This window comes from Chaetodon trifascialis, chromosome 2, assembly GCF_039877785.1.
Source record: "Chaetodon trifascialis isolate fChaTrf1 chromosome 2, fChaTrf1.hap1, whole genome shotgun sequence".
Classification (NCBI taxonomy): domain Eukaryota; kingdom Metazoa; phylum Chordata; class Actinopteri; order Chaetodontiformes; family Chaetodontidae; genus Chaetodon; species Chaetodon trifascialis.
The window spans coordinates 17,758,190-17,772,250 of record NC_092057.1 but is presented as its reverse complement, the minus strand read 5'-3'; the positions used below and the strand labels follow the sequence as shown (position 1 = coordinate 17,772,250).

Sequence of the window (14,061 nt, the reverse complement as noted above, 5' to 3'; positions counted from 1 at the left end):
CCTACGCACTCCAAACACACCCACACTCAAGACAGAGCTGCTAGTCACACCTCTTCAGAATTTCTCCTTTTGCTCATGAGGTAACACGAGGTTGATTTTCCAACTGTTCGAACAAAATCAGACAATGCCGCAATAAAACCCTTTTTGTCCTCCATCATGGTCCTTCTGTTTACTTAATGTCACAGAAATGTCCATAGAGGCAGTGAATAAAGACTGTCAAGAAACTGTTTGGTGCAAATACCTTTTAATCACAGGCCTGGAAATTAAACCGAATCATACAGTCTCATTTTACTTGTTTCCTCTTATGATTTCTACTATTGACAAATTGTCTTCCAGGCTAATCTAGGTGACGTGCTGGACCTATTCCAGCATGTCCATCTTAATTTTTACTACATAAAACACTGAAGAGGGAAAAAAATTCAAACCAAGACACTGATAAAAAAATGAGTAAGCCAAAGTTAAGCATATGAGCAAGTGAAACTGAAACAGTACTCTACGTATCACAGGGAAAACCAGGTCCCTTGAGGATCACAGCAAAATGAGCTGCTTTGGACTTCATGGCCGGCAAACAAGTGATAACAAAAGATTTGAGCATTGCAGTATATCCACAGACATGTCACTGGTGATGAAAACATTTTAGTCCTACTCATGATGGACACAGAGGCGTGGTGGTGAGACGAATTTAAAAAAACACTAAAAACTCCCTCAAGTCGTTGGTGGTCCAATGTCCAAATAAAAACAGGAATTAATAACAGTTTGAAGAGCTGCACTCAGTCATTTCCCACCTCAGAGCTCTCGTCCGTCAGCAGGCCCTGTATACCTTGATAACGTGAGGCTTTGACGGGTGTTAAAATGAGGCTTGGCTTCCATCTGACCATCTGAAGCAGTTGGACCCTTGTCTAATATGATGATAAGTTTAGTGTCAAATGTCATACACCATATACAGTTCAAATGTCATACACCATATACAGTATGGCCAGTGTAGATTGCAGTTGACTGACAAATGAAAACACTGAACCATCCTGTGTTTTTTTTTTTTTTTTGGTGAGTCATGGCTTTGGCTTTCATCATCATCATCATCATCCTGTTAAAGCACCTTCAACTTTCAGTATCCCAGTTCTTGCCATAACTATTTTCTTATTTCAGTCTTCCTCCATTCAAAGAGGTCCTGGTTGTATTATTGTTTACATGACGTGGACACATTAGACACCATTAAAAAAGACGGACGACAAACGGCATCGAGATGGATTTCTCCTTGTGCTTCAACAGCAAATCATATCCAGTTTAATGTTATTTACTTTGTGAGGAAAAAGATGTGGTGGGCTGAAGTTTTGAATCACAACTTGGTATCTTATTGCACAGTCAAAAAGGAGGAGAGAGCAGAGAAAAGGGCGAAGGGAAGAACTGGGACACAGGTGAAGTCTTCCGAAACCATGTCGACTGATAATGCAGCTTCAGTTTTTCTCAGGATATTCGTGGTTTGATGAGCACTACTTTTGTTTTTGTAAAAGTAGGTGCCGAAGCCAAACTGCACTTGGTAAATTTTATGTTTGAGAGTCTGATCTTGCCTGATCTTGAAAACATCTCTCACACAAAGAAAAAAACTGAGGCATACTTACACGAAGGCGCGTACATAACAGCGAAAAGAACAAAATGTAATGGTGCTTAAGTGGCTGAGTTTGCTCCGACAGAATTGTGAGATTGACTTCACTGTATTTGCTGCATCAAGACCCCGTTAGTGAAACCTGTAAAACTTGAGTAAAAGCCACAGAGACAGCTCCAATTAAGCAGGCAGATTGGTGTTATTACAGAACATGGCATGTGGACTTATGTGGGTCATACTGCTACTTGAAACTGACTGAATTAGTTTTGTATTATCTGTACTCACTCTACCTTCCACAGAGGTGCAAACTTGACCCATCTTGCGCTTAGGCACTACAAATCAAACTTAACTGAAATTATTCTAATTATCAACTGACACAAGTCTGGTTGTTTGTGATAAACTCAGGGCCTGGCGGTCGTCCTGTGGGGAGCAAAGCCTTGAGAGTGATCTAACTGCCAAAACCAAAGATGCCCTTGATGTAACCAGTGAGGCCGCCCTTGCCCTTCTGCTCCACCTTGTCATCCAGGGATGGGAAGGCCACATGATTGAGAGCAAGGTCGAAGAACAGGGGCTTGCAGGGTATTGGCTGGAAGTCGGGAGGGAACTGGACCAGATTGGGTTGCTTTCCCACAAGAGTGGGGTCGAGGCGGAAGGTCTCCAGGCGGCTGCAGAGGGGCTGCATAAAAGAGGAAGAAAACCACAAGTTTAAATGATTAACTCCCAATCCAGCCTCTCAAAACTCTGAGATTTAGAAATCGGATATTTGTCTCTGATGCTCCTGGGAATCTAGCTGGCTATGAAGGAAGATGACAAACATTTTCTTAACCCCGCCTGCTGAACGCTCATTAATTGACAATTTCATTTTTAGTTGCCGACCTGGAACTCAGTGGACAACTGCGTGTCTGTTACGTGTGCTCTTGATTTCTAACAGCTGCTCTAAGTCAATGATGAATTTCCCCTTAAAGGACAACATTTAGCATACTGGCGTGTCTCTTGATTCTGTGCTCTTACCGTGTTGTCTTTCACCTGCTGCTGAGAGGGAACTTCAGCAACCTCATCAGTGTCTGAAACACAAATATTTCCTCAAGGTTTTACGCAGACAGAGGCAGAACATTATGGGACTGAAAGAGTTGTGATAAGATCAAAATAGCTGAGCTTGCATAAAGTCAGTTCATGACGGTGCTCTCACCTAAGATGGCAGCAGCTTGGAGAGAGTATTTTTCAGCGTTAACCTCAGCGATGAGCTCCTGAACATCAGGGAGGTCCTGCAGAAACCACAGATACAACAGTGATGTTGTTCACAAAGACTTCTTTGTTCAAAACATCTGGAGTGTGCTTCCTTTTTGTTGTGCTGTGTTTATGCTGTCTTTTCATGATGAATTGGAAATGAAAGTCTGTATTTTTTAAAATTGTGTGTTTTCATAGCACCAACCTTGAGGCTGTTGTTGAGGCTCTTGGCCTTAGACTGGACCTCCTTGGCGTATTTCAGCACCCTCTCGTACAGCACCAGTGCCTCACTCCACTTCTTCACCAGTACGTAAGACTGAGCTATGAAGAAACACCTGATGGAGGTACACAAGGAAGGACCGTGTCAACAATGCAGTGTGTATGTATTCACATATAGAAAATATGTGTTTTAAAAAAAAAAAAAAAGACAAGAGCAGAGTGTATTTAAGAGCTTTTAAACCACAAATATCTGACCTGTAGGCCTTGTACACCAGGGTCTTGAGGGACACCTCCTTCTGGAAGTTGTGGTCATCTTCCAGACCCTGCAGGGTGGAGAGCTCAGCCAGACTCTGGAGAGCCAGACAAACAAGAGGAGGAACAGTGAGTTACAGTGTGAGAGGAAGTGACAGACTGTCAAACAATGCTAAGTACACATCCCTTCATGGCTAACAACACACACACACACACACACACACACACACACACACACACACACACACACACACACACACACACACACACACACACACACACACACACACACACACACACACACACACACACACACACACACACACACACACACACACACACACACACACACACAGCAGTGACAGCATGTGTGGACATTTTAGCAGTGATATATTGATCTATATTGAGAAGGCAGGGAACTTACAACTATCATGTTTTAATTATGGGAAAATGAGGCAGTGATGTTTGTTTTGACACACAGAAACACACATCTCTATCCAACTTAAACGACTTATAGTTTACTTAATGGCCAGAAGTGTACCTGCAGGATGATGTCGTACAGGCGGATGAGGTCCTGTGGACGGGGCCCTCTCTTGTTCTCGTCAGCTTCAGGTTCCTTTAGTTTAGCCTGCAGAGTATGGGCCATGCTCTCATTCCTCTTCACCAATGTGCACAGCTTGATGTAGGTCAGGTAACTGGGAGAGCAGATCAACAGCATATTTATTATCCACTTATTAAAGAGACAGATGTAAGAGAGAAATATCAGCAGGTGGAAAGACTTATTTATGCCCGGACCTGGATATATGTCACTGTATCACAACCTACATTACTTACAATCTGCATATGAACATGCTATTCTTTGTGGCACAACTAGTGAGCCATCAGTGATCAAACCATCACGCAGCTATGTTTACAAGCATACTTCACAGGCCAAACCATTAAACGAGAATATAGTTGGCAGCTGAATCAGTAATGAAAGTAATCGTTGGCTGTAGCTGTAGACTTTGATCTGTCCAGTCTGTGTGCACTTCCAAAGAGATAAACATATTAAGTCTGATCCTGGCATTTACACACACAATGCACTGTCTTGACTGAAGTCTATGTTTCCAATTTTACCTGTGCAGGAACTGCAGGTTGGACACCTTTCCGCTGTCAGCATCAGAGCTTCTCTCTCGTTGCTTCTACAAAGATGAATTACAAGAAAACAATGTTTTCACATTCCTGTTTTAATGTTATGTCTTTACTATTAGATGACTCTTACCCATGAGAAAACATCTAGATCATAAATCGCATCCCTCCCCTTCACAGAAATATGTCACTTAACCTGGTGCAACTCACCACCTCACTCTTGAGTTCCTCTCTCACAGCCTGGATGGTGTCTCTGCACTCGGCCAGCAGGGTCTCATACAGGTGCTCTTTGGTCTCCTCGTTAGATGCCTGCAGAACAGGAACACTGATTATGAATAGTGACTACTCCTAACTCCAACATTTACAATCCTAAATTTAAAATCTGTGACTGTTTGTGGAACTGATTAAGGTCATTCTAAACATGAGGGCAGCTGTGACTGGAGACCTGCATGCACCATCCTTTATTTGGGGAATGAGAAGGTGCAGTTTATGAGCGCTTGATGACACTTTGCTAAACATGTAGTAAAACCGTTTTGTCCATGAAATGTTTCCAAACAATCTTCAGATAAAAAGAGCACAGTCATATGTAGTAAACATTTGGTAATGCTGATAAAAAAAATAATATAGTTTTCACATTTAAATGCATTTGGTATCAAGCACAAGCAGGAGGTGATGGTGTGCAAGTAGGTTTACACGTCAGCATTAGCTCATGACTGCAAACCAATAAAGCATAAAAAAAACAGACAAACAAACAAACAAACAAACAAACAAAACAACTGTAGGTCTGCATCAGCACTGATATTAATCCACACAAACACATACAAGTCATGGTACAACTATAATGCCTTAGTTGGATTCTAGGTGCAATTAAATTACGGATATGAAATGATGAAAAGTCAAGAAACTACAAGGAAGAAAAGGAGAGCATGAAACTATGTCAATGGGTTTCAAGTCGAGAAAAGAGAGTTTAAAGAGCTCTTTCAAAAGAGAGGACACAACAACCTGGACTGTAGCTTGTAGAAAACTATTATAATCATTATTATTTGGATCCACCAAAAATACCTTAAAAATCAAAAAGAACAAACACAAAAACACTACAAGACACACAGCCTTCAATATCTGAACGCAGGCAGACACTAATTGCTTTCCACCTGATTAAAGCTGCACTTCGACTAATGAAAGCCAATCGTGCCAACACAAATGCACCACCTGTGTAGTCGTAGTAGTCTGATTCAGAGAGCAACAGTTAAAGCAGTGATGTATCTGTGGCAAACTGGGGGAGAGACGCAGGTATGTGGTCTGGCAGGCTGCTGATACATTCCTGTACACAACACATCAGCAATCAGATACTCTGGAGATTCAGGGCTCAAATCTTTGTGAATGACAGGACTGCTATTCACCTCATCTTTCTGTCATCGACACACTCATACAATACGCTGGTGTTGCTCACTCTGTTACTACAATATCCTGAGATATGATGTTCATATTTAATCTATTTAAGCCTATTTATAAAGAGGCCATGTTAGATTACTGTAAACGGGTAAATGTAAGCAGTTATTGACATTACCGTCACTATTGTTCTTGTTTTAAACTCGCATTTAAGTATTTCAGCATCTTTGTGGATCAATTTATTGACACATTATGTCGCCCCTTCAAAAAGGTGGAAAAACTCTTAGGCAACAACACAATGGAGGAATGTTACGAGAAAATTCCTTGTACTGATAATTGATAACAGCAGGTCACACAGCTGCTCTCTTACATCCAGAAGGCTCATACACACACTCGTGCCAACACCCTGGCAACACCCAACAAGACCGGCTCAACCTGTCAAGCATCTCTCTGTTGTTCAGTGGGAGGGCTGGATGGATGAAGTGATTGGAGGAGGGCGGAGTAGACGGAGTTCTTCTACTGAGAATGAAGTATGGCCCAATATGGCGTTTCCTGTCCCCAGAGAGCAGAAAACGTTGCAGAAGCAGGAGGCAGAAAGAAACATGGCAGCGCGTTCCAGCTGACTCGACTGATTAAACAATTATTTTCCATATTATGCCATATTACATAAATATAAATGAAGGTGATTTGGACACTCTTGACATCTGTGCAAGAAAGCAGTTACAGTGTCGTGACTGCAGTCAACTCCAGATCAAACGAGCGTGCAGGGGGCTTCGTCCAATCAGATCGCAGCTCATTTGGAAACAGCCTCTCAGAGCCAATAGAGGACTATTTAACTTCCCACCCTGCATGAGTTAACCCTTTACTAGCTGTATCGAAGACCTTTTGGATGAGAACTGATTGTTGTTATTGGGTGAAACGTATCTGTTGGATCTTCAGTGATTATCTAAAAGATTAATCATTACTAGAGTACTCCATGACTACTAAAAAGAAGCAGTTGTGAATTCCCAACTGTGCGGTTGTATCCATAATGCTGTCTGACAGGTCTGCTCTTGCTCAGTACTAGAGAGATTCAAAAACTGTTGCACTTAGTCACTTAGACATGGAAAATAGAGCCCAGGTTGAAAAATACCAAAGTTTCTGTTTAAGCTGTTGATGTGACATATTTGGACTCTCTGCTGAGTTGCACCCAAGTTTGCTACATTCACCACATTAGTTGATGAGGACGTCATTAAGATAGATATTAATGTCAGCTTCAGAGTGACTTCCCACATATTCACTTTACAGCCAATATAAGCTTAACAATGGACGGTAACACTACAGCTGAGTGCCACAAGGGCACATTTGAAACTTAAAAGGTGTTTAGAGATAATAACACTAATCTGTGCACAGAGACCTGCTGGGTGTAGTCCTGTATTCATGTGTGGGCTGAAATGCACAGAATGCAGTTGTGCCACGACAGGGGCTGCATGCCAGAGACCTGAGTGGCTGTGGGTGTGATAGGTGTGTCTGCAGGGTGTGCTGAGCTTTCAAGGTTTTGGAAGCACAAATACTGAGCTGTGGAGGCTGTGAAGGGTCTGTAAAGATGAGAGCACCACCTCCTGAAAATTTAAGAAACAACTGCATAAACTTTTGTAAGGAAGATATGTTCTGCTCAGACTTGAGATTTCGAAGAAGTATGCACCTTGGAAGAGCAGTTAAGCACATAATAATAATAATAATAATAATAATAATAATAATAATAATAATAATACTAAAAATAAATTTTATTTGTAACGCACCTTATATCCAGGCAATCTCAAGGTGCTACAGAGTAAAATTTAGCATGTTTAAAATCAAGGTATGAAGTAGGTAGTAGGTTTAAAAAAAAAAAAAAAAGTAGCACAGGTAGCTCAGGTAGCACATGAAGCTATGAGGATTGTAGTATAATATTTCCTGCAGATATGTGATGATTTGAGAGAACTGAGAGGAAACACTGTAACCAATGGCAGTATGATAATAGTTGATTTGTTGAACATGATATTGTAAGTGAAGACGATTCATTTGATGTGATATTGTGACAATAGTTCGTGTGCTTAGAGCGCAGCTGATGCTTTGAAATGACACTGCAGAAGAAACAGAGAAAGTCAGAGTGTAGAGTGGAGGGATCATGAAATCACAGAGTCGCAGAGCACCCTTATCAGGGGGCCTTCTGTGGCCTTGCAGGTGTCTTTACAGCAGCTTCTTTGTGAGGCTTACTGTATTGCAGGCTTACTGGATCGCAGGTCATTCCTTCTTGTAGCTGTCACTCTATACAACAAAAACTGCTCCAAGTAATCTGCAAATTATCTGTAAATCATCTGTAAATTCTCTGTAAATTATCTGGGCAATAATTGGTGCAATAATCTGTGCAATCCATCCTGTACATGACAGTCTGCAAATACAATTTATAATTTAAGATAATGTTTATTTTTATATACTAATTGTTTTTACTTATCTAACTAATCTATCTTTTGCTGATGCTGCTGTAAATTGGAATTTCCCCTTGCGGGACTAATAAAGGTATATTGAATTGAATTGAACACAGCCTTTAAACATGTATTCTTTTACAACTCATATTTGTGTGTTTTACTATGACTACTGATAGATTGAATGTTCTTATAATCACACTATGGTTCAATATATAATCTCACAATGATTTAATGAAGTCTCAAAGTGCACTTAATGTTATAGTATTGTGTGATATGCCTTTATACTTTATTATATGCATTCCTTGCTTATAATAAAGGGTGTAAACCTTTTTTTAAAAGTCAGTATGAAGGAAAATCAAAAGATAATGGTGTCATTTGGGAAGAATGGAGAGAAAATAAAAAGGATGCATCCTTAAGATGCACCTTTAATGTATCAATGCAAATTGGGAAAGATAGGGAAAATTCGAAGCAGAACAGCTGCCAAAAGACAATGTAATGGTGTAAAATTAGGGTGACCTTAGAAAAAAGAGAAGATGCCCACAGGGGTGTGATAGATCTTGAACTGAACTGTATAAAAGACAGTGCAGACCATTGTAAGTTGGAGTTCATCAGGATTGCACTCTGTGTGTTTCTGAGTATGTTCCCCTTTATTGTCGACAATAAAGTACTTTGCTCCTTGGACTTCTGACTCTCGCAGATCTTTATTTGGACACCTTCAAGAAGATTTTTCCTGAAACAATTGGACAGCTGAATTTGAGTGTTTTTGGCCTTTTGTGGTTTGTGCATTTGGCCTTCACATTCCACGACAGGATATGTGGAACAAGGGCCTTTTAAAAAAACAGGAGAATTTTAAAAGGGTATTTGCATTTACAGGCATCCAGTTCAAATGGGCACAAGGACAAAGCCTTCAGGGTGCATTTTCTGATTCAGTACAACAAAAAAAATACTGCCATCAAAACACTGTCTCTGTGAAGTTGCAGTGCTGAGGTTGATCTATAATGTGTGACGGTTGCACTGGTTTTAAATGTGATGTGGCATAAGCCAATGACTACACCAGAGTCTTGCACCAGCCTGACCACACAACCACAACTAGTCTGGACTGGACTGGAGAATTGTAGGTAATGGGCACTTCTGGGACTGAGCTTTGCAAAACTGGACCCGTGCAAGACTGGATTAAACTATGGCAAAGTAGGTAAGAATACACTTTTGAGACCATAACGTGCAACACCCAAAATGTATGATCTTCAGTCACAAATTTTGGGAAGTATGTGGTCATGCATAGAAATTTACATCATGGGGATCCTTGAAGCTACAGGGAAGCAAACATTATCATTTGAGCTTTAGGACACAGGGACACTTGGGCATGCATTTTTAAGCACTGGCCTGGCACGATACTAAGAGTTGCTGAAAACAAGGGCCTCATATTGAGAGCAGTGCACTTTATTTTTACTCACAACAAAGGAGGAAGTGAAAAAGACCGACCTGAGCAATCGCAGCCTCGTTGTCTGCCAGACCCAACAAGAAGATGCGGGCCTTGTCAATCTTGACGGGCACCGTTCGCCCTCGCCACTCCACCTCACTCATGGTAACTGCCTGCTTGGTTCTTGCCTGAGTGATCAGGGCCTGAGGAGACAAAAAACAAACAAACAAACAAACATAGGAAACAGTTTTTATATTCATCAACGAATATTCAATCTTGTTTAGGGTTCTACTGAAATTTGCACACAAATTTCTTCAAATTTCTTCTTCTTACTTTTTATGAAGACCAACATGATATTAAGCATCATCAATACATGAAAGAGGACTGAAGAAACAAGCATATCAACTACTGCCCAACTTTATGTTCACCTCTAGCTTCTCAGCCATCATGCCTCCTCCACCACCAGTTAGTCTCATCTGCATCAGGTCATTGATGGCATTCTGGTCGCCTGGAATCAGGAAAAAAAAAAAAAAAAAAAAAATCCAGTTACAATATCTCAGGATTCCAAAATGAGTCTACAGTGGAAGTCAATTATGGTGAGGAGAATCACTTTTCCCCCACCTGCAGCAAAACTGCATTTATTACTCACCAATGTTGTAAGCACAGTAGCGGATGTTGGGTGATATCTCATCCACACGCTGCCGATACAGAACTGCCATCTCCTCAGTGAACGCACTGGCCAGCTTCTCATAAATGGTCCTGACAACACAAAATTCATATGTCAGAAAATTTCATACATAGCAAAACACACATCTACGTGAACTGCCAACGTATTAAGAAACTGATGTTAAAGCTCACTTGCACTTGTTGAAGGCCTCCATGGCACGCTTCCACTCCTGCAGCTCAAACTCCACCATACCAGTCAGGTATGCAGTGTAGGCCTGATATAAAATAAATACCATAAAATACTTTTTTTTTCCCTTTGTGTAACACAGCTTTCAATAATAAACTCTGTATCAACAACGCAAGTCATTTTGTTTCATACATAGTAACAAGTGGCCATTAAAAGATGCAGGGTCAATAGATGATGTGACAGTGGCTGAGAAGAGTTTTCAGGCTGCAATCTCACAGTATACCTCTTATTCTATACATCTACATGGTGTCTCTTAAAGCAAGCTGAGGGTGACTGTGACTGTGTACCTGGGCCTCAAGTTTGGTCTTGGCATCGACACGGGGGCTTTCACAGAGCTTCTCCAGCTTCTCGCTGTGCTTGGCAGCCTTGCGTAGTCGTGCCAGCAGGTGGAAGCGCTTCCGTGGCTCCGTGTTGGCCTCCTGCTTCAGCTGCATGGCGTAACTCCATGCACGCTCTGCCTCCATCAAAACCAACAACAGATACCTGAAGAGGAGGAGGACTTTGCATCAGGTGTTTGAAAACATTTTTACCATTTTAGTGGACACATTTAATAACTGAATTTTCATCCAAAGTTGACAGATCATGTTCATAACAACGTCTGCTTTAATTCTGTTGTTTACCAAACGAGTCACAGACGCACTCAAGTCTATTCGGTGTTCAATGTACATGAAGCTCTTCCATAGTGTCAGCCAGTTAACTGCACATGACTGTCCGACTCAGACAATTCCTCACCTGCTGTCAGACAGTATCTCCACAGTTATCTTCTTGCCAATGAACTTGTGTCGGTTGCCCATCTTGAAGCCAAGAGTCTTGCGCAGGCGGCGCAGTCTGCGGGAGCAGTAGCCCCTGGACACAATTACACAAAGATGGATCGTTACAATAATGCTTACATGTAATTTTCATCTTGGTTGTGTACAATGGACATGACAGCCAACTCAAGTCATTTTCACCAATATAGTTCCAGTGTTTTCTCTGAATAGCTATCCTAAATTTTTGAAGGAACATCTATTATTCTCCTCCCAGATTTGTCAGTGGACAAAACTCAACACTAAACTTCTTAAGTCAGATTTGATGATGTATTTGATTGCATCATATTGTACAGATGTGCCTCAGGTATTTTACTACATAAAGGTTCCTACAGCCTGAGAACCGAGGAAAAAATGTATCTTTCAATTTAATTATTTTTTTGTGATTTCCTCCCTCTTTGGAGGTAAAACAACAACTCACAATTTAAAATTTTGTAAAAATATATTTAGATTTGACAGCATGTCCACTGTAGTGGACTAACAGAACGATTTTGGCCTGTGTCTTTTGTTGAACTACTGAACTAAACTGACATTACTAAACATTCATAACATTGCTATTATTTTTCCTAACAAGAGTTTAACTGAACTCTGACTCCAATTTTATAATTCCTGACATGTTCATAAACAAGAAAACATATGATTACCAAAGTTAAAAAACAAAACAAAACAATATATTAACAATTTTTGACTTATCTTTTCTCTTTTCCTGGCATTTGCGTTTTGCTGCAGTCTCCACTTTGTCTCAGCATGATAACAAAGTTCCCCTCATCCCACCCAAACACATGAGATATCATTGGAAAGGCCAGGATTTCTTCTACTGAGTGCACCAGGACTTAGTAGGGTAGCTCAAGTGAGTCAAAAGATATAGACCAAAGCCAAATGTCCACTACAGAGGACACAAATGAATAGGCTGGGTCTCAGGAGGATATGGCAGCAGGTGTCCATCGATGCTGCTTTTTCTCAATGTATAAAACAAAAATGTAGTCTTAATAAAGGAATTTGGGGAAAATATAATGTTAAATGTCAACTCACACAAAAGTCAATGGACAGATAACGGTCTAGTGATCATGGAAAAAAATAAAAAAGCACGTTCCTGAAGAGCTATACAACACTGAACCGCTCACCAGTCTGCAACTATGGTCCAGTTAGTGCAGTTTTATAAGTGATGTGTGACTGCATACATCTCACCTGTATCTCTGATAGTCTCCGTGCCTGAGGCCATGCTGCTGCTGGGACTCCTTGATTATTTGCAAAACTGTGATTAAATGTTAAGGGGTAAGCTTATCTACATCATTAGACATCTGCTACTCCAGGCGAAAGTTTACCATGCATATTTATGAAGAGATATGGCAGTCATCACTGTGAAGGAATTTTCTATCACAGACCTTCTGTACAGTTAGGAGACCAAAGGACTCAAGGCTGGACAACACAGAGACCTCAGACAGACACATATTAACGTAATATTTAAAGACCATTCTAGCAGACAGCAGATAGGAAATCTCTCCCTGTTCTTGCTACGTAGGTAACCAAGGTCCTATAGATAAACTATACAGACATAGACTGGACCAATTCAAGGAGGATTGCTCGAGGTCACATTTTAATAAGAGATGAGGTCAAAGTGTTCTCAGTTAGAGGGTTTGAGGTCAGGGCATACGTAGGTACAGGACGAGCTATTGCTTGGTTTTGACTATCCAATAGAGTGACATAAATGTAGAAGGCTGGCATAGAATATCCGTAACAGGGAATAATACAAGGAGTAGAAGGAAAAACACGTGACACTGGGGGTATTAATACACCCCATTAGAAGGGACAGCTTCAGGAGTTGGTGTGGCACTACCTTGGTTCACTTGTGGACATTGTGCTGCTCATCAACTTCTCTTTGATGCATCAAGCCTGCAATAAATACTTCTGCATAAGACATCTGAAGTCTCCTGGTGAACCCCTTCCTTCAGCTCACACGAATTTCCACCACTGACATCCAGTGTTAACGTGATTGTGGTGGAAATTCGTGAGACCAATTAAGTCTGACTGTGCTGTGAAACACTGCAAATACGGCAGCTACTGACACTCAAACGTTACATCAGTAACAAGTGAACAACTCAATTTGTCTCTAGTATCACTCATTAACTAACATCCTTAGACTTGAAAAAAGTTTGGGACATGCCAAATGAATGTGCTTTTCGCGTTAGCCGCTGACACCCTGCTTCACTATGACACGTAGCCTAATAACGCTATCTATCCTCTAACCGAGCTAGCTAGCAGGCTAATGTTAGCTTCTGAGCCTGACACAGATTCGCTTGAACAAAGGCAAAACCAGCGCTATACATCTCGTGCTGGGAAGGATACTCTCCAGTCCAAGTCCTCCATCCGGCGAATTTTCTTTGTTTTCGTCCATGGGGGAAACTTTAGCCTCGTTTTGCTTGTCTGCGGCCATCTCTAAATGCTAACTGCTGAGCAGTACACACACATGCTCAGTCAGAAGTACAGCCACGGACCAATGACGGCACAGGGAGGGGCCACGAGGTGCCAAGCTACATCCTAACCTCGCGAGATTTAGCTGACAGAAACATAACGTCCATGTGATTACGATTAAAAGCGCTAGAAATGCAATAAAAGAGACCTTGAGGTGAGATTTTTCACTGTAAAAACAAGAA

General features: G+C 41.1%; 1 protein-coding gene across 1 annotated transcript; it reads right to left on the bottom strand.

The window, feature by feature from the left end:
- Positions 1-223: 223 nt before the first annotated feature.
- srp68 (signal recognition particle 68) lies at positions 224-13,909 on the bottom strand. The gene is made up of 16 exons (XM_070985945.1): positions 13,754-13,909; positions 12,596-12,662; positions 11,334-11,447; positions 10,889-11,084; positions 10,547-10,629; positions 10,338-10,447; positions 10,117-10,196; positions 9,751-9,891; positions 4,640-4,738; positions 4,418-4,482; positions 3,843-3,996; positions 3,305-3,399; positions 3,036-3,165; positions 2,793-2,868; positions 2,615-2,667; positions 224-2,279 (listed from the first exon to the last, which is right to left on the bottom strand). The coding sequence occupies exons 1-16, from the start codon at positions 13,839-13,841 to the stop codon at positions 2,052-2,054; spliced, it is 1,779 nt and encodes a 592-aa protein (XP_070842046.1). The 5' UTR covers positions 13,842-13,909; the 3' UTR covers positions 224-2,051.
- Between the last annotated feature and the right edge of the window lie 152 nt (positions 13,910-14,061).